The sequence below is a fragment of the Magallana gigas genome, chromosome 6 (genome assembly GCF_963853765.1).
Source record: "Magallana gigas chromosome 6, xbMagGiga1.1, whole genome shotgun sequence".
In the NCBI taxonomy this organism is placed as follows: Eukaryota; Metazoa; Mollusca; class Bivalvia; order Ostreida; family Ostreidae; genus Magallana; species Magallana gigas.
The window spans coordinates 56,608,298-56,632,926 of record NC_088858.1 but is presented as its reverse complement, the minus strand read 5'-3'; the positions used below and the strand labels follow the sequence as shown (position 1 = coordinate 56,632,926).

The window sequence follows — 24,629 nt, the reverse complement described above, 5'->3', positions numbered from 1 at the left end:
AGGATCTATGCTTTTTTTGAGTGATAAACGTTTCTGCAACTATTTGACTCCCTGGATGAAATTTAAAGTTTTAAAACCTTACTGCACATCTATAGAACAGTCCCTATCATATCCCAAGATATGATGTGTCTATCCATTTAATCATAAGAGGAGTTCTGGGATCTATGGATTTTTTTTGAGTGATAAACGTCAATTTTCTGCTACTATTTGACTCCCTGGATGAAACATAAATTTTAAAACCTTATTGCATATCTATAGGACAGCCCCAATTATATCCCAAGAGATGACGTAGCTACTCCAAAAGTTGTAAGCGGAGTTCTGGTAACCATAGTTTTTTGCAAAAAAAGCATCATTTTTTGTTGCCCACTGATCCCCTTAATGAAACAAAAAATTCTGGTACCTGATCACACTTTAATATGACATCCCAATCATTTTCTAGAAGATCATTTGGCTACGGCAAAAAAATGACGTTTTTGAAACAATTTTTTTTGGTAAAAAAAAGAAGTCATTTTTCAGCCATTAAATTACACCCAGGACAAAATTGAAAATTACAAAACCTTATTGCGCATTTATAGGATACCCAAAAGCATATTCCAAGAGATGATTTGTCTACTGTTGAAAATGTAGGAGGAGTTCGAGGAAGAAGGGTTTTTGTGAAAAAACGTCATTTTTTACCAATTATTTGACCCCCAGGACTACAAGGGAAGTTTGGAAACCTTTTTACGAAACAACATGACACCCCAAATCAAACTCCAAGAGTTCAGTTTGCTGGTTTATAAGATGTAAGAGCAGTTTGAGAAAGTAAAACGTGACAGACGGACGGACGGAACAGGGTAACAACAATATACCCGAACTTTCTTTAGAAAGTGCGGATATAATTATACAATAAAAAGACTGGTACTTAACACATGGTAAACAAGCTTGTACTTTACAGAATGATATATGCGAGACAACAAGTACTTTTCTTAACGTTCAGTTAATAAATTCCAACTGAACGTACAATAAATACCAATAACTAACAGACAAACTTCAAATACAGAATACTGAATTATACTGAACATAAAAAGGTACATGGTTTGCAAGGAGTGGGCAGATGTATGTTTCATATAAAGTATACATAATTATACCTTATATGCAGAGTATCAGACACAAACTGAACATTGAGTAAAAGAAAGCAGACTTCACATAAATAATTCAATTTTACTTAGCAAAACAATTTCAGAAACAGTTTTTAAAACTGCAGACGCAAAAATAAGTAAAACGATTTTAATGTCGCACACATCAAGCAACCCACTCAAATTCATAGTTTTTATTCTTGTACATTAAGTTCACACTTTGTATGATTTTTGAGTGTATACGGCAAATTAACTGAATAAAACAAAATTTATGGCTTTCGGAAACAAAACAAAAGATAAAAAGAATTTAATATATTTTTATTATCCTGAAAACTTGTTTAAATTAAAGTAAGAAGGCTTCTATGTTTTCTTATAATCTTTATGAAATTGTGATTCTTGATCTCAAGATATTCACTGTCATCGATGGAGAGTCCAATCTTCTCATTATTTTTTGTTTTCTGGAAAATATTTTTTCCCGAATTCACATCTAACACTACATATATCAGTTATCTCAGCACAGTTTTTTTTACATAAATATCATTATCACAGCGTAACATCACCATCGGACGACCATTTGACAAGAAATAGGTTTTTATTGTGTTGATAAACTTTCCCTAAACAGGTTTCCCGAATAAACGTAAAGCCAATATACAATTCCTGTGCGTTCCTGTCCATAAGGAAGATTGCCAGGTCCTACTTTCTGATCTAGTTCGCGATGCGCTTTAGTTATGTCTCTCATGATGAACATCATGATTTCAGCTTTGTAGTCGATAGGTGGAACGTAGTCAGCTACAGCTTGCAACTGTACTGTTTTGTACAGAATAGAAGTATGCCCATTTATAGATTCAATCTCGATTGTCAGTTTTTTAACCATGTCACAATTATGTTCCAAATATTCTGTCATTCTTTTGGTTTGGTTATACTTTCTTAATTATGTTTGAAATGTATTTCCACACTCATGATCTATTTTATATATTTTTGTACGCATGCGTGGTCAGTGGGTGTAGTAGTTTACTGGGGAAACCCTGGTTTACAGATTTGATTTATTTTCAAATTAATTTGCTTTGTGGTTTTGGAAGATAAGTTAGATGCATTCTGGACGACAAGCTGTGTGGACGTGTTCGTACTCTTGCTGAGTGATCTTGAGTGTTTCCCATGCTGGATGATCTTGGGAACGATATACCTGTGTGGGCTTTATTCTGAGAAAGCTTTAACTAATTGTCATATTTTTCTTCTATGTTTGTAGTGTTGATTATTATATTATATAACACTATATTATTGAATCAATAATTCTTCGAATAAACGTGAATAATAAAACTTATTATGCAATGTTGTTCAATATTTAAGTAGGTAACCAAGTAGTGGAAACGTGGTAGACCATGTGATATCCTTGCAAAGACATTTATATAAGTAACGAAACTAACCATAAGCGCGACGTCGTGTTGAATGCCAGTCCATACGAAAAGAAGTGATGTCAACAATTTCCATTTGTTCTTATTTATTTTTGAATAGCTTGCTCTTGTTTTATGAATATTTTCTTGTTTTAAGTAACAAGGACCATCCTCGTACCAGAATGGTTAAACAATTAAATAACCCTACATATTTGGATAGTAATTGTGACACCTTATAATTGTTTTCTTGCAATGTGATGGTAACACATAGTTTGTCCTTATTATATTGATTCCTATAAGATCAAAAAGGTCAGAACTTGCTGAAATTTTGTTTGGTTAATCATTAACCACTGCATACACCTGCATTTGTTTCTGAGATCTTTCGAATGCACATTAACAAGTACAGTTTTTGCACAAGATTTTCTTTGAAATTCAACGAATCTCCGCAAACCTGCGTAATTTTGAGTTCCTTTTTTCTCATTCTCTTTATTTTGTATCCTCTCCGCCTTCAGGCTTCTAGAAACGATAGGAAACGACACATTTCATCGACACTAACTTTCTTTTCGAATCCAAGGTGTTGAATGATATGAACTTCCTCACTTCACACATTTCAGATTAAATGACATTTATATTGTTTGTTGTTTTTACGCGAACATTCGAAACATATATTAATGTCTCTCAAAAATGTTCTTCTCTGATCAAGTGGTTTTTGCAATAAATGTTCGACACTGTTCAAAGGAAAGACCGGGTCTATGAATAGGACACACGTTTTCGATATTACTTGATATTGTGTCATTCACAGAAGTTTTTCTAGTTCTAGTGAGCACATAATCTAGTTTGTTCACTATTCTGTTTTTAGGATTTGTAATTTTGCTGGTGGAGATCAAAGGTGAATTGCACATAAAACTTGGCTTGTTTTTTATACGACTTTGCTTTTAAACAAATTTAAATAGCACATGAAATTGAGGTTATACCTCTATTTTATTCATTCATGTATTTCACAGCTGTGTTTGTCAATGTTTCCTTGCAGATAGTATGGTTATGTCGTCACAATAAGTTGTTCATACTGATCATTTATTTTCTAATCAAAGCAATGATAGATCAGGAACTACTTGTTTAGAAAAGAGTTGTCTTTTTTGCACTTGATGGTTTCTCAACTTCATAATTCACTACAGGTTTTTTTTTCTGCCTAAATAAAGTGACGCATTGGAATGTTGTTTCACGTATTTTGTCGTATGTTCAGTTGACTTTCACTGTCGCCGATATTTCTATTACAAATTTCTTCATATTCTCCCCTACGAACTTCATCTTCAGCAAGAGCTACTACTTTTTTAATGTTTAATAACACGAGGTCAGCTTCTAAATCTTTGAAGAAATACAACAAAACCCAAAAGGTGACTCAGATTAATGATATTCTCGGTCTTTTTCAGCAGATTGTCCTTCTAATTTTGCAAGCATGTTATCCACATTTACCAAGGCAAGTCATGCTATGTCGTTCGCATTTCTTTTAATTTCAAGGCGCATCCACCAAGACAACTATTTGAATTTTAATAGTCTTTTACTTATACGTCTAATGCACAGTTTGTATGGCATTCGAGTGTATGTGGTAAACTAACTGCAATAAACCAAAAATAAGGTTTCTAAGAAACAACATAGTAGATAATAAATTTTATAAAAATGTTGCTGACAAATATGTCATCAAAATATGTGTAAATTATTAAAAAGTGTGCGCTTTGAAATTCTCATTTAAAGCAATAAAAAGACGCATTCATACAAAACATCGTTCAAATTTACCGACATTTGGTTTGTAACAATATCAAGTGGCACACCCACTTTATCTTTAAAATTGACTATTTGAAAAATAACATACTGCTTTACAGAGAGATTTATGCATAAAAATACACAAAAATTACTTACATGATGATATGCGAGCAGTAACAAAGAAACGCCTCGCTCATGTAGTATGCACGGGAAACAAAACCAAACTAACTCTTGCACCAAAGAGCAAAACGCCTATTAGTGTAATTTACTAAAATCTTGCATGCAAACGAAGTCATCACAATGGTATTTCAGAATGTTGAAACGTTGGCGTGCTCTTTATATATTTTTTTTCAGTCTATGGGTATATGCATTTCATACATGCAGCATACAGACTCCTAAGACACATGCATAGCACAAACAATTTAACGTTTCTAAAACACAGACATGTGTCTACTTTGTCTACTTCGATTTTGTTTTCGATTATTAATCTGGTTTGAATAGTATAGATCTCACTACCTTAATCTTGTCTACGATATTATCCCAGCAAAACTAGGCATTTTTAGCTTCAATCTAAAACAAGCACCTTGTCTGGAGTTTTTTTATTTCAGTTTTTTACAAATCTTAAGATCCGGATAAGTTTATGCTTAATATCTTTTTCGTAAATTATTAAATTTCTGAATTGAATATAAATCTGCCTTACGATTCCAAAGAATGATATGTACTAAAATAGAGCTTGTATAAACCATGCAACTGATAATATACTTTTTGATTAAGTTCCATTTAGATCTGAAAAACAATTCATATACCATTCTCCTAGTAGCAGATTCGACTCCACATCTGAATGGGCAAGATATGTCATACTCAAGACACGCAGTTTCCAAATGATCCTAAAATGGAAATTTGACAATATCTGACAACGTAGGTTTTAACCGATGGCATTGTGGTAATCAAATACCAGTATCTTGTTCACCTGCATAAGATGATGCTTTATTTCTTGCAAACAATAACTACAGGCCTCCAGACGAAACAGGCACCCCTCTTCATGTGTTTGTAAATCTTTTAGAACAACGGTAACTTGACACCCTTCCTGGGAAAACTTGCATTTAGAAGGTTTGTAACTGCATGTTGTTTCGTGTGCCTATTATCAAATATTGATACGTTAAACAAACCGTTATTGATTATTTACTAGTAATCCAATCTAAACATCACTATTTTCTGCTGTACGTCACTTTGCAGTACTGAAAAAATGATATGTAACCCCCAACTTTATATTTTTTCTTGAATACGTTTATCCTCTGTTATACAAAGGTAATAGAGTTAATAATAACACCACTGTTCTGCATTTGTATAAAAGTGATGTCTAGAAGTTTTATTTCTGATATAAATTATCATTATTAAAATAACTCTCATTTGTCACAAGACTTGGTATATATTCAGTTACCTGTAGATTTTTCCATGGCACTTCTTCTTTACATCCTTCAGTTTTGAAACTACAATACACAGGAAGAAGACGCACTTCCCGTCGTGCACCAAAATCCCTGAAAATCTAAATCATTTGATTTTTTTAACATTGGTTTTCCATATGTTGGTTGATATAGCAAAATTGGTTCGCTAACAGTTCACTTTAAATCAACAAATATAAGAAATGGACATAGTTTAATCAATTTCCTTGGACATAGTTTATCCAATTTCCTTGTTGGGAGGGAACTCCGTAAGAAGAATTATTATAAAGAACAAGGAATAGAAACAACACTTTACCATTTGGAAATATCAAACTATTCAGTATATCACATTAATCAATAGTTTAAAGGTGCTTGAAAGAAACCATTGTGAATTTGTTTTAATATCATGTAAATATTCACCTCGTTTTCTTTTAGATAGACACATGATTCTTCCCCTGCTGGACACATGACCTGTTTCGGATTCCCTTGTAGTAACTGAGAGAAGCACTGCTCGCAGCCCCTGTGTCCACACTGGGTCTGAACAGCCCCCCGCACGATGCCATTACATACCACACATCTGTACTTGTCGTCAACAGTTATAAATTCTGGGTTGCCAGCAGGGGTTTGATGAATTGGAAGTCGAGTTGATTGAGGGTTTGATGACAACGATGAAGGAGAACTCTGAGTTCCTTCTGCCATCAAGGACATTCAAAGACTGGCAAAATAAGCGAATAACTGATTTGTGGATTATGTAAATGTAAGGCACGAAAATGTGATTGAATACATTTTTATTTTCCTTTAAATGGAATGTGCCTTATTGGCTCAAGCAGAGATTGGTTAGATAATATGCCTTTAAAATCAAATAGTATAATCGATAATATATGATTGTATGTTAATATCTTCTGTCTAAGATAAACTAATCTACTTTTTTTTAAAATCAATTACCGAATAATATTTTGGATAGTTTGTTATTGTCATTTTTTTCATAGTCAAAGGTTTCAAGACAGGTAAAATTAGTTACTAGTCACTGACTACTAGTCACTGGCTACGAGATGTGAGAAAAGCTATCTATAAGTATCTAGCTAGGATATTAAAGTCGATACTAGTGCTAGTATTGTATAAGATATTCCATAAACCTTGATACAAGACACAGTAAAATAAACGAGAAAAGAATTTTCGTCACTGGAAATAAAATAGAGCAATAGGATAGCTATCAGAAATTGAGATCAAAAGCATTATGTAGATGACAGATTTCTACTAGTGTTGTTTATAATAGCATTCTAAGAGATCGTCAACATGACATTAAAATAAAGATTTGCTTATTTGGTTGTTGTTTGTTGGGTTTTTTTAAACCTTTCAATTGTTACATGTTTTCTTTTAAATATGACATGTGGTGATAAAAAACAGTGTCCAAAATCAAACGTCCAAAGAAAAATACAAAACAAAAGCAAAAAAACACGGATCTCTAATAAAAAAAAAAAGAGGATGGATCAGGTGCCATGGAGGAGTGAGCATCCTCCTCTGACCGGTTACACCCGCCGTGTGCTCTTTGTCGTAATCGGGAAAATGAAAACATCAGTAGACAATTATGACAACCATGGTCTTACAAAAAGTATGGAAAACGTTAGTTAATATGCGATCCAGTTGAAGATTGTATTTGCTAACAAGGTCGTTGTATCGACCATAGAACTTTCGAAAAGATGACTTCAATCGAGACTTTTGGTAGTCCTGTTATTTTTCCTTGTTTGTCAGTAGCTTGCCTTGCCTTAGAAAACTGTTCATACATAGAGCATGCCCTTGCGTATCAAAACAACTTGGAGACAAAATCACCATATGCAGGTGGTGAAGGTATATCGCTACACAAATAAAGAAAGTTGACTATTGTAAAATTGAAATCATCACGTTTGTCATATCGCTTTGTTGTTGGGCTACGATCAATGCCCCTTTCAAGTAAAATATGCAAATAATTGGATAAGCAAAATTTCAAAATATGAAACAGATGATAAAGACTCTTTGGTATTTTTTATTTCAAGTTTACTGGGATATATCGAGTCGACGTAAGTATGGAAGTAATATATCTAACATTTTATTACGGGCCGCCAGGAGGCGGTCCGTTATTTGATATACATTTAGAAAGTGTTACTGCGTTTCTGCGGGATAGTTTTTTTTTTGTTTTTTTTTAGAATTAATATTATATTTATTACTATTTGTATTAAAAGTAAATTTTCATGTATAAATTAAAAGTAAATGTTAAATGGCTTTTTTTTTATATTTCTTCTCGCAAATGTATAGTAGATAATGCCTGTCTGCTTTTTATCGAGACTATAATCTATTCGGAACTTTTCGGAGTTTTTCATTGTTTTCAAGGCACTGTATCGGGATCGGTATTCACTATTTTTCACCAAGGCAATTTTTTCCCGCGCTTCCTGTGGTACTTTTGGAGGAAGACTGTGATCTTACGATTCACAACGCACGTGGTTGCGGTTTCCACAAGCAGGAAAAATGGTGAGAAGTTTGTTAGCAAATTGCCATCAAGGCTGTGTCGAATTCCAACCTTATAATGGTGTACAATGTACTGCGATAGCTTTAGTTGCTCTGCTCATGTTTGTTAAACATATGCCTGATTTATCAGAATTATCTCCCAGTGATTTGAATCAAACTGTTGCGAACGGTACACATTTTTATGGTCATATTTTGTCCTCTGGTCGTGAGTATGGATATTTATCTCACAGAGATTTACCACCAACATTTTACTCGTGGAACGGGTTACCTGGTGAGATAGAGTATTTTTTTGACAGATATTATGGCGTTGTTAATGGCGTTGTTAATGTAGATGCTGGTGAAATGTCATTTGAACATGCTTTCTTAGAGGCTAATGGAATAACAAGTTTTCATTTGGTTACTTTTGGTGGAAATACTGTGGCAGTTTATAGTAATATATGTGACAACACTGTTTATGTTTTTGACTCGCATCAAAGAGATTCTTTAGGTTTTCCTAATGAAAATGGGAATGCTGTCATGCTTCAGTTTGAAAATTTTGAAGAATTTTTCCAATATGTAACAACGTTGTTTAGCAATATGAGATATGAAATAACTCCGTTGCTTTTTCCTTGGTACAATTTTGATTGTAGTACAATTGCGACAAGTTCAAGAAGTTCTTTTCTCTCAAATGAAGATGAAGTGATTAACTTGTGTGAAGAGCAAAAAGAAAGGCAATATGGATATGCATGCAACAAAACACATTCTGATTTTTCCAGTTTTAGTAGTACATGTAGTAGTAATAAAAATTTTCATACTTATTGTAAATCAAGCGAAAAAATTTGTTCGATAAAGAAAAAAAAGAGAAAGCAAGTTGCACATGAAGTTCATGTTCCTCAAAATTACTTTCATGAAAATGTCTCTTTTGAAAATAGTGAAAGATCTGCGCACAATTTGATACTGAAAGACTTGAATAGCAGTGGTGGCAGTATTAACAGTTTTGATAATGTTTCATGTTTTTTACAATATCAGATCATTCAGATGCATATCCTACAAGACTTGATATTAATTATTTGCATGATGAAAATCATGTACAAGCTTATGAGAGTAGAATAAGAGAATGTCCAATTTTTTCATGTGCTTGTTGTGACAGATTTTTATTTCAGAACCAAACTCACAGTTTTAAGAATGCAGAGCTAAAAAACTTCACACATATAACAACTAATGGAAGTGAGGTGTTGTGTCAAACTTGTCATTCTTTAATAAAGAAAAAAGAAGTTCCATATTTATGCACGGAAGCTAATTGCTTGAAAACATTTGAAATTCCTTCAGAACTGAGAACTTTGTCATTTATTGAAAAAAGATTAATTGCACTGATTCAGATATTTATGACAGTCATTATTTTACCAGGGGGTCAAATGGCTGAAAAAGGGTTAATTCTAAATTTGCCAACAAATGTGCAAGTTATTGCAAATCAACTACCCGAAGGTATTAATGATGGATGTTTTTTTGCTGTAAATTTTGAACACAAAGGTTATGTGGAATCTGAAAAATTTAAATATTTTGTTTCCCCCCAAAAAGTTAAAAAGGCACTTTTATGGTTGAAAAGAAATAACTTGCTGTATGAACCCATTGCTATTTCTGAAGAAAATGAAGAATTATTGACAGATACAGAAATGGATTTTCAAGATTTTGATATGGAAAGTGCTACCCTTACACCAATAAATAGTACAATGCCTAACGACATTTCTGTAATCGGAAATGAGGGCATTATTAATGTACCTCATATTTCAGAAAAACCTGTAAGGGTGTACAAAATGGAAAGTGGTGAGGAAATGGCATTTCCATGGCTATTCCCATATGGTAAAAATGGTTTAAATTACAATAGACCTATGAAAATTTCAAAGTCTATGTATTTTAAATATAGGTTATATAACAAAAATGGAAATTTTAGGAAAGATTTGACTTATCTGTTACATTCTGCTGTCTCATATGATCTTGCCTGTCTGAAATCAGAGATAAATATAAACATGCGAATAAAGAAGGGTCAAAATAATGCTGTGTCTGTGAATGCATGTGACATTAAAAATTTGCAGAATAATGCAGAGTTAAAAGAAAATTCTTACATGTTCATGAAAAATATTCGTGGAACAGTGGCTTATTTCAGAAACCAGCTGTATAATTTACTGGCGATGTTTCGATGTTTAGGTCCACCAACACTTTTCATGACCTTATCAGCAGATGATTTGCATTGGCCAGAATTGGGAATGATGTTACATAATATTGATTTTGATGAAGCTAAACAATGGAATAGTTTTGGAAGTGGTATGAGAAGTGATCCTTTAATGACTGCAATACACTTTGAGCGCAGATTCAAGTCTTTAATGAAATATGTAATTCAGAGTGAAAAATATCCTTTAGGTAAAGTTCTTGATTACTTTGCAAGAGTAGAATTTAAAAATAGGGGAAGCCCACACATTCATATGTTTTTATGGATTGAAGATGTACCCAATGAAATTTCAAATTTAACAATTCCAACACTGGTTCGTTATATAGATAAAACAATATGTTCTGTTATTCCCAACTGTGAGCATGATGCTGAACTGTTTCAATTAGTGACTACATTACAAAGTCATTCTCATACTTCTTATTGCAGTAAAGGATTTAAGTCTTGTTGTAGATTTGGTTTTCCAAAACGAGAATGTGAAAAAACTTTTGTTGTTGGAAATATAAATTTGTCAGATAAAAATAAAGGAAAGTTTTACACAACAAAAAGAACAAGTAAAGATGTGATGATAAATTCATACAATCCTGATATATTAAGACACTGGAGAGCAAATATGGATATCCAGATGATTTGTAATGCTGAGGGTGCAGCATATTATGTGTGTAGCTATATTTGCAAGTCAGAGCCGGATGAGTTAAAAAATGCACTGGGTCAACTAATTCACAATGTCTTTAGAGAAAATCCTATTCCACGGCATGAGCGGTTGTTGAAAATAGGACTCACAGTTTTGCGCCATAGACGATTGAGTTCCCAAGAAGCTGCTTACAGATTAAGCAATTTGAATTTGATTCATGTAACCAGGTGTTTTGTTTATCTGAATACAAGGCAACCAAGCAAAAGATACAGAATTTTGAAAAGTAGAAAAGAAATTGAAATTCTTGATGACAATTCTACAGAAGTGTTTCAAACAAATATTATTGATTATTATCATTGTCGTCCTGTGGAATTAAGTGATATTTGTTTATTCAAATTTTGTTCCTGGTACAAGAAATGTAGCAATGAAATGCCTAAGAGAGTTTCTCTGTCTCGTATTTATATTGAAAAGTATGATGTGGTTATGAAGAAATGCAAGAAACCAAGTGTTGTACGATTTCCACATTTTCCTCCATCTTCAGATGATCATTTTTATTCAATGTTACTTTTATTATTGCCACACAAATCTGAAAATGAGCTTGTTGTTCCCTATTCCAACCCTAGAGAAGCATTCATTAACAAGAGACAGTTATTCAATACAAGCATTGATTTCATTAACTTTTCATTCACGGAACAAATCGAAAATACAATACGGAAGCTGAAATTGATGTCAGAGTTGTCTTGTAACTCTTCTTCTGAAAACACCAAAAATGACACTTTGTTTTCTTTGAATAATGATCTTGTATTAGAAAAATTATTCTTTGCTGATGTGAATGAATCTGCGTCTTTAAATACAAGTAAAAATGCAACAGAAATATTTGATGATGATTTGCATATGCACAGTTTTTCATGTTTAATGTCAATTGTTGAATTTCGAGAAAGTGTGAAAAGGTTGACACCATCCCAGTTGGAGGCATTTTGTTTTGTGAAATCTAAATTTGAAAAAAATGAGTTGCCATTTCATTTATTTTTAACAGGTGGAGCTGGTGTTGGTAAAACCTTTACTACAAAAGTTATTATTGCATACATCCAATTATTTTGTGCAAGAGTTTTAAATTCGAATTGTGTTCTTGTATGTGCTCCAACTGGAACTGCTGCAAATAATATAAATGGTCGTACGATTCATTCATTGTTACGAGTTCCTGTGGCACAGTTTTTGAATTATGCTGGTTTGTCTAGTTACACATTGAAACAAGTACGTAAAGAATTTGAAAATGTCCATTCAGTTGTCATTGATGAAGTAAGTATGGTCAGTGGTGACATGTTAACATTTATTAGCAGGCGTTTGTCAGAAATAAAAGATTGTGACCTTCCATTTGGGGGATGCAATATAATTGCTGTTGGAGATTTTTTTCAGTTGCGACCTGTGAAAGGAAATTTTGCATTCAAGAATGAGTTACTTTGGCATTTATTTCAACCAATGTTTTTAAAGGAAAATAACAGACAAAATTCTGATTTATCATATTATTTCCTTTTGAAGAGAGTACGTATTGGTATGCCTCTAGAAAATGATATATCCTTTCTGAAAAGTAGATTACAATATGATGAAACCAAGTTTTCTAAATTTTTACATATTTATCCCACAAGACAGCAAGTAGAAATGTATAACAATAATCAGCTTAGTAAATTGGCAAATACTATCAGAATCTATGCAGATCATTTTTATGCATCAGAGGATGATAATTTCATGGGACAAGTTTTAAGTGATCATATTCCTTCTGATGATACTATTGCTGGAGGGTTAAGAAACTTGTTGATGGTGTCTGTTGGAGCAAGAGTAATGCTTATGAGGAATATTAAAACTGAAAATGGTTTGGTTAATGGAGCTATTGGAACAATTGTGAATATTATTTTTTCAAGTGAAAACAATAAGCCATCATGTATATATGTGAAGTTTGATGATCCTAAAATTGGAAGAGTAATGATGAAACAAGAATCCTCTCTTCATAGTCCAGTTGCAATAGAACCATATGAGCATAAGTTTGTTTACAGAGGTAGACATGTTGTACGTTCACAGTTTCCTTTAATGTTATCTTAGGCGTGCACAATTCACAAAGTCCAGGGAATTTCTTTGAACTCAGCAGTTATTGATTTAGGTAGTACTGTGTTTGAATTTGGTATGGCATATGTTGCACTAAGCAGGGTAACTTCTAGCACAGGCTTGATTTTGATCAACTTTGATCCATCAAAAATAAAAGCTTCAGAAGATGTTATTGTGGAATATGAAAGGCTGAAGAATATTAATAAATAAATGGTTATTGTAAGTTTCAGTCATAACACTTTAAACAATGCTGAATTTAAGTTATTTGACGTACATGTATTGTCATTTTTATTATTGAATTACATGAAAATTGCAAAACTTTAGTGGAATCATTTTAATTAATTGGGTACAATATTTGTGAATAACCAAAAAATTTTAAAAAACATTTTCACTTTACAAATATTTGTGCCAATTAGTTTTTCAAACAGAATTAAAATTGGGTTTTCAGAACTTTGCAGAAATTTTGTGATTATAAACATAGCATATATTAATTTTGTGTCAAATAATGCACTTTTGCATTTGCTGGTAAATGATTGAAGTCTGATTTATTAGGTTAAGATACATATATAGTGAGCTGGAATTTGTTGTTCTCGTTTGTAAAAAATGTTATAATTTCTCTCTAGTCTCAAGAATCTTCAGATGAAACATTGACAGTTACGTTAAAGGTTTTGAAGAAATCAAAAGAACTTCAATCCTATTGCAACAAAACCTCAAACAGAACCATGCACTTTTTCAACGTAATTGGTGGGAATGGCACAGAAACATACAAAATTAGAATCTATCAAAAGGCAAGGTTTGACATGATCAAGGAGGGAATGAGCTTTAAATTCCAAAATGCACTGAAGAAAACTGGGAACGAACTATGGATAACATCAAGAAGTATAATTGCATATGCAGCATCAGTGGAAACCAGTGAAGACATACAGGTACCAAATTTACCTGAGAATGCACCACAACAAGGAGAGCGAAAACTGCTTAAGGATGCTTTGCAGTCACCAGACAAATCGGAAGTTACTGGGAAGATATTCAAGGTAATAAAAACAATACCATATTGATTCCATTACTAACAAACATAACCAAATTGCACAATTGTTTTTTTTTATTGAAAACAATCTGTATATTTTCACTATTTTGATACAAAAAATATTTGCATATAAGAATTCTCTACAATGCTTTAACAAAGCATGTATACCTAAAGAATTCAAAGTGTACTTATATATATTTTAAGAATTAATTCTGTACTTTTTATATTTTAGGTTTCACCATTGAAGTATCGTCAGGAAGGTAGTTTAGCAGTGAAATCAATCATGATCAAAGACACCAGCAGTGTCGCCAAAGTTTGCTTATTCAACAAGAATGCTTTGAGTCCATTTAATGTTGGGGACACTGTTAAAGTCACAAATGTTTACCCAAAAGTGTTTCAAACAAGAAAACAGCTAACAACTTGCCCAACATCTTCCTGTGAGGTAATCTTAATAATAATGTCATAAATTAAACAGATATTTATATAATTACTTCTTTTTTTTTTAAACCTGAATTTAATAAGTTCTGTTTTTATCCTTAAGTTTGTTGCTGACAACAAAGTAAACCTTAGTGATGAAGATTTTGGTTTTGCGAACCTTGATCCAGATTTTTCGGAAGAACTGGAAAATACAACACCTGAAGAAATTGTTCTTACTGACTTCACTGATGTTGATGTTTACATCTGTTGTGACAACGCAGGTAAATTGATGAGAATTTTACAGGAAGTTTCAATATAATAAATAAGGATTTTAATGAAATAAACTAACTCTGTGAAAAAGGTGTACCACATAGCAAAACGAGATAAATTCTGGTAAAATAATTTTATTTATGGATTTTTTCAGCTTGTCGACAAAAAAAATATGTAGAAGGAGAGTGCCCAGTATGCCAAAGGACCAGCAGCTCCAGTAAAACATTTCGTGTAAATTTTCTGTTCAAGCGAGGAGAGAAAAAAGATCTCAAGACAACTGTATTTAAAAGCATGCTTGAAATTATTTTACAAGAAGAGTTGATAGTTGATGACAAAGAGGAGCTGATTCAAATGTTGATCATGAGGCTACCTATCAGATTTAAATCTTGCGTTAGTGCAAATAACATGTTTTACAATGTTGAAAAGTAAATAGAAAATCAACATTGAACGCCAGAAACAAATTATGAATGTTTGGGGGTTTTTTTGCAACTGGATTTTTTAAATGATATAATTTTTTTTATGATTTAATTCATAGCTTGCAATGTTAGAATGCCACTCATTTATGAGCAAGTTTTTTTATTGTCAGTACTAGGAAGTAGTTTTTTGTGCTAGAAAGTGGCCATTATTTTTTATTTCAAAACAGTATGCTGTAGTACACGATTTGCATGTTTTGGTCATTAAGTATCTTAAGGTATCATATCACCATTAAATACCAGTAACCAAAAATGCATGTTCAAAACTGTTTTTATATTGCAACTGCATTTTTTAGCTGATGATTTCATTCATAGCTTGCATTGTTAATGTCTTTTTGCAACTTATTATAGATTAGGGTTGAGTTTTTTTACTGTTCTAGAAAACAGTCTTTTGAAAGAGAAAGTGGTTACATTTCGTGTAAATTTTCTGTTCAAGCGAGGAGAGAAAAAAGATCTCAAGACATCTGTATTTAAAAGCATGCTTGAAATTATTTTACAAGAAGAGTTGATAGTTGATGACAAAGAGGAGCTGATTCAAATGTTGATCATGAGGCTACCTATCAGATTTAAATCTTGCGTTAGTGCAAATAACATGTTTTACAATGTTGAAAAGTAAATAGAAAATCAACATTGAACACCAGAAACAAATTATGAATGTTTGGGGCTTTTTTTTGCAACTGGATTTTTTAAATGATATAATTTTTTTTATGATTTAATTCATAGCTTGCAATGTTAGAATGCCACTCATTTATGAGCAAGTTTTTTTATTGTCAGTACTAGGAAGTAGTTTTTTGTGCTAGAAAGTGGCCATTATTTTTTATTTCAAAACAGTATGCTGTAGTACACGATTTGCATGATTTTGGTCATTAAGTATCTTAAGGTATCATATCACCATTAAATACCAGTAACCAAAAATGCATGTTCAAAACTGTTTTTATATTGCAACTGCATTTTTTAGCTGATGATTTCATTCATAGCTTGCATTGTCAATGTCTTTTTGCAACTTATTATAGATTAGGGTTGAGTTTTTTTACTGTTCTAGAAAATAGTCTTTTGTAAGAGAAAGTGGTTGTTCTTTTTATTTATTTCAAAACAGTACAAGTGTACACAAGATGCAAAGTTTTGTTCATTGTTGGAAGCTATTGTGTTTGCTTCTTGTTAGCTAGTTTGTTTATGTATTGATTAGTACCAGTTTTTATGATCTCAATTATATTATTAACACACTTGATATTATTTTTTATTAAGTCGTTTATGTTCTGGTCAAAGTTTTTGTTGTCACTTTCTTTCGTCCAGGTTGTTACATTTTTTGTAGCCTTTTCATGTACAATAAATTTTGTTTGTTGAAAATTTGTGTTTATTTTTAATTCTTTTGAGAACCACTTGCAATTAAATAATCATGATTATCTTCATGAACTGAGTGTAGATAAGATGTATAATTCCAGTTAGGAAAAAAAATCTCCAGCTTATTTTTTACCTTAAAATTTTGCAGTTTCTATCGGATGAGCATGATCTTACTTGTACATTTAAAATATCCATTTCCATTTTATTGTGTGGCCCCTTCAAATCATATAAACTAATGCATTAAGTTTTAATTCAGTACAATTAAAAAAAAATCAAATTGGTTTGAAATACCAGGGATGTATGTCCCTGGAAATACATTATGTCAAAGAGAGCAATGATGAGCTGAACTTCATACTATGTCAATGGTCATACAATTACTGTTGCAAATACTGATTTCTTAATAGTAAAATCTAAACTTCAAAACGTGCTGCTGAAAATACCATAGAAATGAGTACAACCAACTCATAATTTTCTTCTGGTAATGTGTTTCTCAATTATGTTTTTGCGGCCCATTTGACGCTTGCGTCAATATGTTTTCTTGTTTATATTTGTTCCAACATCTCACGTAGATGCACTACAATTGCAACTCGCAGATATCTACAGATATTATTGATTAAATATTCTTAAGACTTCACTAAAGTGTCTTAGTTATTTCCTGTTATTCCGTCAGCTACTATTGAATGCCTCGTTTTTGACACATTCGTTCAAACATTTCAAGTAGCTGAATATATATTTGTGGTATATACATTTATGTGTTGTTGATAAATTTATCTTTTATCTAACCCATATCATAAGTTAGCGTTAGGTTACTCAGATGCATCTTTTGATCTCGTCAGTCACTAGTAATTCTAGGGTAAAAAGTCTCGTTTTGTTATATTTGTCCACATAATTCAGAAATATGCATATATAGATGGCAGATATTTACAAGTAGTGTTGATATAATCATTCAACTAGCTCATCCATATGAAATAACAATTAGTTAATTCGAATATGAAAATGACTAAAACAAACTGTTAACAATCTCAGAAATCCATCAAGCGAAATATGAATTAAAAGCAGAGCAACACGGACCTCTATAAAGATACGGCATCCGCTGCCGACCGGTCGCACCCGCCTTTACATATTTTCAATATCTTTTTTTATCTCGTTCGCTACTATCCCTTTAAAACAACCTTACAGCTTTCACATATTTGTTTAAATATCTTAAGTAGTTATGAAAAAATGACAAAAACAAACCGTCAACTATCTCAAAAATCCATAAAATGAAATACAAATCGAAAGCAGAGCAACACGGACCTCTAAAAAGATAGAGGTAGGATCAGGTGCCTAGGAGGAGTGAGCATCCTCTGCTGACCGGTCGCACCCGCCGTGTGCTTCTTGATACAATTGGGCATGTCATAATCGAGGAGAATGTGAAAATCGCGAAAATGTATATATAACAAATAGCGTATAAATACTAGTGTTGTTATAAACTCTATGTAATACACATTTTAAAACACTTACGTTTCTTAAATATCTCTTGTGATCTTGTCAGCTACCAAAACCTTTCATTAAAAATGTCTAATTTGTACATATTTGCCCAAACCTTTCATCGAGTTAAGAAAGAAAAATACATAGGTTTTTTAACGAGAAGGTTAGATCTACAAGGTAAAGTAAAACATTTTTTATTTAAGGTTACAAATATGATAACCTCAATGAACCTTTTTGTGAATTAAAATCAAAATAAATAGAAAAACAATTTTTTAAGCAAATTGGCTTTAACTGTTTGAATCAGAACTAGGAATGACATTTGAAACTCTACGGGTTATAGGTGCAGAGTATAAGGACAACATATGTAATCAAATAAACAATAAGTTTTGACATGATGCTCAATTTAATGGGGTCAGACTGTTTTGTATAATAGCCAAAACAGTTCATTAAGTCTTAATGAACACACATCGTTTAGTCTCGTAATGTATGTGTACTTCAAATTTATATTATATGTTCATACATATTATGTAAAATAGATTAATATTTCCAAAATGTGAAAGGGTATTTTGAAATGAGAGAAAGAGAGAGTATACTAAATAATAAAGGGTGGAGCAAGTTACAGTCAAGCTAATGAATTAACCATCTATTAAAATTAAAATTCCCTATATCTGCAATTTTTCAAGAGTAATTATTTTTCGGTCCAAATTATTTCAGTGATGATTTTCATTAGTGCCCATATGCTTAATATAATCGTATTAAATAATTTACTGTTATAGATGAACTGTTTTCTATCTTAAAATTAAGATATCTACTGTTTCATCGATATTTCTTAAAAACCTTTTTAATGCTGGATATTAATTTGTAAATCACCTGTTTGATAATGTCAAAGGCCATCTTGAATGTCCTGTATATCTCAAAAACTTTAATTGTTAAACAATGTTTAAGGCATCAAATAGCCTCGTCCTAGACCGTGGATCTTATTCCTATTAATGGATGATTTCTACTATTTCATACCTCTCACATATTATAATTATTTTGATAATCTAACTGAAAAATAAACAAAGTATTAACTCCGCAATTATCGTCCTTACCTATTCTCGGTTAAGTGGCATAATTTTAATACAACATGTATCAACCAAAAGATACTTCTTCCGTGATATCTAATTTGTTCTATCTGTAAATAGATAACAAAATTGATTAGATCATACATAACCAATACAAAATTTGACTCAACAGTTCGTAATGTAACATTACTCAAAATTAAGCATGCAAATAACATGGACTGGGTTTCCGAACATCTAGATGATTAGCTTCGAGGGTAATAACTATGTTATATGTTAATTACCTTATCTAATGAATATCCTATAATCCCAAAGGACATGAATGTCTGCGTTTGTTTTTATGCGTATAATACTCCAAAACTGATTATTACAAATGCGGGATAGACAAGGGAAAACACACACACAAAAATAAATTGCATGTGCAAAGATGTAATGTACATAAAAATGTGTTGGCTATTAATAGATTAGCTATATTTTTGTTTAATCATATGATTTACCCATCAGTTATTTTTTCAGAAAAAATTCAATTTTACGATTAGCATTGAAACGTGAACACTCAAGACCAGAAACTAATAACTAGGAACCAAGATTCGCACTTAAGCTCCGCCCACCCTGACGACGGTTACTACGACGGAAAAGCATTCTGATAGCTTTATATTGCGCATTGCTTGAGTAAACCCTTTCATTACTACACCTGCACTGTGGATACTATAATTATGTAATAAACAGTCGCGGATCCGCTTATAGGATGATCACCAACATAAAAGTCACATAGTTTCCTAATATGGTATTTCACTCTTTGAGTGCAAAAGGAAAATAGATTTATAGAAATTAGGAGGATCGACTCATTTAACCATCCCCTTCTCGCTAAAAGTCGTCAAATACTCCTTAAAAACCACATGTAGCAAGCGGGTAGTTTTTAACATTGATATCCGTGTCATGTAATTGCAATTGCGTCTTTAAACTGATGACAATGAAATCATAGTTAATAAAGAAATGAATCACTACTAATAATGTATCCATACTATTTGGGAATTGGATATAATTTTGTACTAGAAAAAAATAGGAATTTTCTTTTAATGATATGTATTATATTAGGAAATAGCTGGGCTTCGTTTACATGGTTACTCACGATTTTTTTTAAAGCAATAACACATAATGTTGATCACAAGTCTCCTTTAACTGTTTGTAAAAGAATTAACAATTCCTGTTATTTAAACTCTGATTGAAATTTTAGGGGTCCTACTACAGCGTGTGAATTAATTTTTCGCCAGTCATAAAGAAAAAGATGAATATTAAATCCTACCAAAACAGTAGCAAGGCTTCTCTTATTTTCAAATCGACAATTAGTCGTGCGAGTTTGGCCCTTTCGCATTTTATTTTGTTATTTGAAGACTTGGAATTAATTGATGACAAAACGAAAGTAAAAAAGCACCCTTTCTTAATTATTTCGCCTACAATTGGGTGGAAAGCATAAGTACCTCAAATCAGGTATAAACTTTGCTAAAAACTTTAAAGTATATGAAGACAGTAATCGTTTGTTATCAGTGTATTTTAAACCTCGGTCTATATTTAGAATATGGAAATCCAGGTTTATTTATAGATTACTTAGCTCGTTCTTTAAATAACAAATAAAATGTTTTTATCTCATTTTTTCTACAAATTATTGGGAGGATACTTTGATTAAAGGTAAGTAATAATGTAATAATTTAAAAGTTACATACCTTGTACATGTTATATTTCCTTGTAAAACAATTAAGGCAATTTCACAAAGAATTGACATGTTTACAAATCTGGTCGTGTTTCACAAATCAGACTTTCCAAGAATTTGTAGTATCACATAATGTTTGCATAATGGTATATATCTTTCTTTTTAAATGAACAGAAACTCCGTCTTATTCTTTGAAAGAGTATAAACTCATACGTGGCTTTAAATATAAATATTCTGTCATTGGCACATTGTATTTAAGGATGTGACGTATTATTTACGTTACAAAATGGCGGGCTTGGTGATTGGATGCTCTCTCTCTCTCTAGACAATACTTACGGGTACAATTGAATAAGCATGTTGCTTCGGGTTCAAGAATAATATCACCAATAGCTTCTGATTGCGTAAAGCAGTAAAGATATTTTGTATTTCATTTGTACACCTGCAATTTTAAAATTACTAAACGAATAAGTAAATCTTAGAAATACTTATTAAACATTAAACCTTTTCATTTTTTAAATACATTTTTTGTAGCCTTTGACGATAATCGCTGAACAATAAGCATTTAATTTTTTTTAATTCGGAAAGTGAGTCTGCACTATATTAACTTGCTTAATAAATTAGAAAAGAAGGAGTGAACAGTTTTTGTTATCTCGGACTTCTGTTGAATTACAATGGCAAATTTCATGTTACGCAAAAACATTTGTCATTACAATGTATGAAGGCGTGTTCTGCACTGAAAGGGAATGTTGTCATATAAGTCTTAATTCTGCTTCGCTCTTGATCCTTTTCGACACTCAACCGTGTCCTTTTTAATCGCGTTAAGTTTAGGACTTTTTAAACCAATAATTTGTTTTGATACTTGGATTATCCTGAGAGCATTGTGTGTTGTTGACACATTATTAACTCTGCTGACCGGTTGTTACAATTGGGCATGTCATAATCCAGGTAAATGTCAAAATCGGGAAAATGTCATAATAGGGAAAAAACAAAAATGTAATAATTTGGTTTGTTTGTGATGGTCAAAATACAAACATTGATCCAACACGGAGTTATGTATTACATTGCCATTACTTGTAATTTGGTGATTAATTATGGTCTAACAATAAGTATGAAAAATGTCAGTCAGCATGCGAACCAGTGGAAAATTGTATTTGCTGACAAGGTTGTTGTATCGACCATAGAACTTACGACAAGATAACTTCAAACGAGACTGGTGATAGTCCTGTTTTATTAACTTGTTTGTCAGTAGCTTGCCTCGCCTTTGAAACTGTTCATACGAAGAGCATGCCCTTGTGTACCGAATTAACTGAGAGACAAAAACACTATATACAGGAGATGAAGGTATATTGCTGCATAAGTAAGGAATGTTGGCCATAGAAAATCTGAAGTCTTCGCGTTTTTCATAAAGTTTTGTTATTAGGTTACCATCAATGTCCACTTCCAATAAAATATTCACATATGAAACAGATGACACAGACTCTGTATAATATTTGTATAATTTTATAATTTAATATAATTTGTACCATTAATTTCTAAATAAAAGATAAGCGTGTATATTTCTTGTATCTATAGAAACAGAAACGTAAAGATTAACTGTTTGATTGGTAACTTTCATTCCGCAAAAAAGAAAAGCAACTGGAGCCCAAATTCACTAAATGAAAGCTTGGAATATCTTACCAGGATCCAAAGTTACAGACCAGAATACAAGTTGCATCGGAAGACCCGAATATGCCTTACCCTGGTCCATAGTTATAGACCACCAGGGTTCCCGCCAGACATCTTGGCTCGTCGCACCCTAAGTATTCTGTGTCAGCCCAGACAACCTGTTATACGAGATGAAACAAAATCAAAACTAGCGAGTTAAACAGACTCTTATATCTTGCTCGTTTTAACATTTCTATTACAGGTTTTAGATATTGTAGATGATGCTTTAACGATCGCTCTCTGTTTTAAAATTGTTCATCTTAGAAATTACACATTTGTTTGTGTAATAAAGAGTTGAATCATGTTCTTAACTTTGATTTCCATAAAAAGACCCTAGGTTTAGCAAACCTGCCGATGATAATTATCTTGACAACCATTTTTTCAGTTCTTCATGTATAACGCTGTTGTATACTACATCATTGCACATATTTATGTTTTATACCGTTTGCTAATTTATGTTACAATCCGTATTCTCGCATTTGTCTATATAATATATTCCACCGATATTTTATATACCGTATCCTCGCATCTGTTTATATTATATATCCCACCTGGATATGGTATATACCGTATCTTCGCACCTTTTTGTTATACCAGTATCATAACTTTTCCTCGCACCTTTTAATGTCTATATACCGTATGCTAGCAGATGTTTATATTATATACTTTAAACTCGCATTTTCATATGTTATATACTGTATACTCGCACCATTTTTTGTTATATACCGCATACTTGCACCTGTTTATATTTGTCACAAGACGCTGTCTTGCTGCTGCAGTAATCGCTGCTGTAGTTAGTGTTATAGGACTGAGATGTCCACAGTGACACAGCATTGGACGCTGTTGGGGTTCCGAAATGAAACCTGATGCCAAAATATTAAATGCAAGAAAAAACCATAGACAAGAATATCACATTTATATGACACACTATTGATTGGTAAATTGAATTTGATTAATTTAACTGTAGACTTACACTAGGGGCCCTCGATATAATTTGGCCTCGATCAAATGACCTCAGATAAGGCTTACAATACTTTTAATCTCTACAGCTACACAATACTGCTCAACCGGACAATGCTGGTTTTGAGCGTTAAGATTTGATTAAACTAACAAATTAATTGACACATGGATTACTATATCCAGAATGAATTTCAAATTAAATCTACGATAGAAGAAAAGCCCAGTACCGGGGGGGGGGGGGGTTAGGACCTACCATGTCCTAGCTCTAGGTCTGACATTCCTGTACATGTTGTGTGCATGTAAATAAAACAATGGCGCATTCATATTCACATAATTATATGTCTCAACAGAATGAATTCTTTCTTATCATAATGCATCTATCTACATGTATTCCATCATTTTTTTTTTCAGGACATTTTCTCAGTAATTATAACTCGACTGTTTATAATGATATCTTATTCTTCTTTAAAGGAAAATTGTTTCTTTAAAGAAATATACATATTATCTAATACCAGTTTTGAAGCTGGCAGATTTGAAAAAAATATGTTAAAAATGTTAAATATTATAAACATTGTTCAAAAATATAAATGAACGCCACTGTATGCTTTGTTACATGGAAATTTTCAAATTTTTGTCATTGTATATCGATTCCAATTTTTCAATTCAATCAATCCATTAAAATTATAACAACCACTTATCTAATGCCTTTGCTTTTGCTTGTATTTTGTGCTGTTGTAAGTAACATTTGTTTTTGTTGCAATTAAAGATTTTACACTAATGGTTTGCTAAATTATAGTAAGGTTTTGTAAACAATGTTGTAAAATTGTCGAACAAAAAAGTGACGATTTACATTTTACAAAACATGTAACTATCCATTCCTATTGAATACGTAGTATGAAAAGATAAAACAATATTTTATTATCTTTATTTCAAGTATTAAACGAGACGAAAAGGATTAAAAAATCCACAAATCAGCAACACTGCAAGAAAAACACATAACATTCAGTCGACTTTATCTTCGCCCTTTTTATCAGTCATACGTTTTACTAT

At 32.1% G+C, this 24,629-nt stretch overlaps 2 protein-coding genes and 1 long non-coding RNA gene across 8 annotated transcripts in view; 1 reads left to right on the top strand and 2 right to left on the bottom strand.

The window, feature by feature from the left end:
* Nucleotides 1-21,176, bottom strand: part of LOC105323598 (TNF receptor-associated factor 3) — a 34,258-nt gene extending 13,082 nt beyond the window's left edge. For 2 of the 5 annotated variants that reach the window (XM_066086630.1, XM_011422659.4), the window contains exons 1-6: nucleotides 20,929-21,171; nucleotides 19,235-19,317; nucleotides 6,130-6,424; nucleotides 5,709-5,813; nucleotides 5,238-5,405; nucleotides 5,074-5,154 (exon numbers count right to left, since the gene is read on the bottom strand). In XM_066086630.1, the coding sequence (XP_065942702.1) occupies nucleotides 5,074-5,154; nucleotides 5,238-5,405; nucleotides 5,709-5,813; nucleotides 6,130-6,417 (642 nt within the window). In that variant the 5' untranslated portion in view covers nucleotides 6,418-6,424; nucleotides 19,235-19,317; nucleotides 20,929-21,171. Of the gene's footprint in view, nucleotides 1-5,073; nucleotides 5,155-5,237; nucleotides 5,406-5,708; nucleotides 5,814-6,129; nucleotides 6,425-18,176; nucleotides 18,218-19,234; nucleotides 19,318-20,928 lie in introns of all 5 variants that reach the window. The other 3 variants (XM_020065321.3, XM_020065320.3, XM_066086628.1) reach the window with 3 other exon arrangements.
* On the bottom strand, nucleotides 2,925-4,909 carry LOC136276012 (uncharacterized). Its single transcript, XR_010714502.1, has 2 exons — nucleotides 4,424-4,909; nucleotides 2,925-4,121 (listed from the first exon to the last, which is right to left on the bottom strand). It is a non-coding gene; the product is annotated as an uncharacterized lncRNA (long non-coding RNA).
* LOC105337275 (uncharacterized) lies at nucleotides 7,815-16,653 on the top strand. Of its 2 annotated transcripts, none has more exons than XR_010714501.1 (5): nucleotides 7,815-8,214; nucleotides 13,772-14,179; nucleotides 14,405-14,614; nucleotides 14,743-14,870; nucleotides 15,014-16,653. XR_010714501.1 is itself a non-coding variant. In XM_011441923.4 (5 exons), the coding sequence occupies exons 1-5, from the start codon at nucleotides 8,212-8,214 to the stop codon at nucleotides 15,286-15,288; spliced, it is 1,053 nt and encodes a 350-aa protein (XP_011440225.4). In that variant the 5' UTR covers nucleotides 7,818-8,211; the 3' UTR covers nucleotides 15,289-16,653. The 2 variants fall into 2 exon arrangements, 1 of the variants encoding a protein (XP_011440225.4); XM_011441923.4 differs by having other exon boundaries at nucleotides 7,818-8,214; nucleotides 14,714-14,870.
* Nucleotides 21,177-24,629: the final 3,453 nt, after the last annotated feature.

Excerpts from the sequence above, each read along its gene's own strand:
- LOC105337275 (XM_011441923.4), top strand. Across the intron at positions 14,180-14,404 it reads TTACTGGGAAGATATTCAAG|GTTTCACCATTGAAGTATCG; the intron begins GTAATAAAAACA and ends TTTATATTTTAG. Across the intron at positions 14,871-15,013 it reads CATCTGTTGTGACAACGCAG|CTTGTCGACAAAAAAAATAT; the intron begins GTAAATTGATGA and ends GGATTTTTTCAG.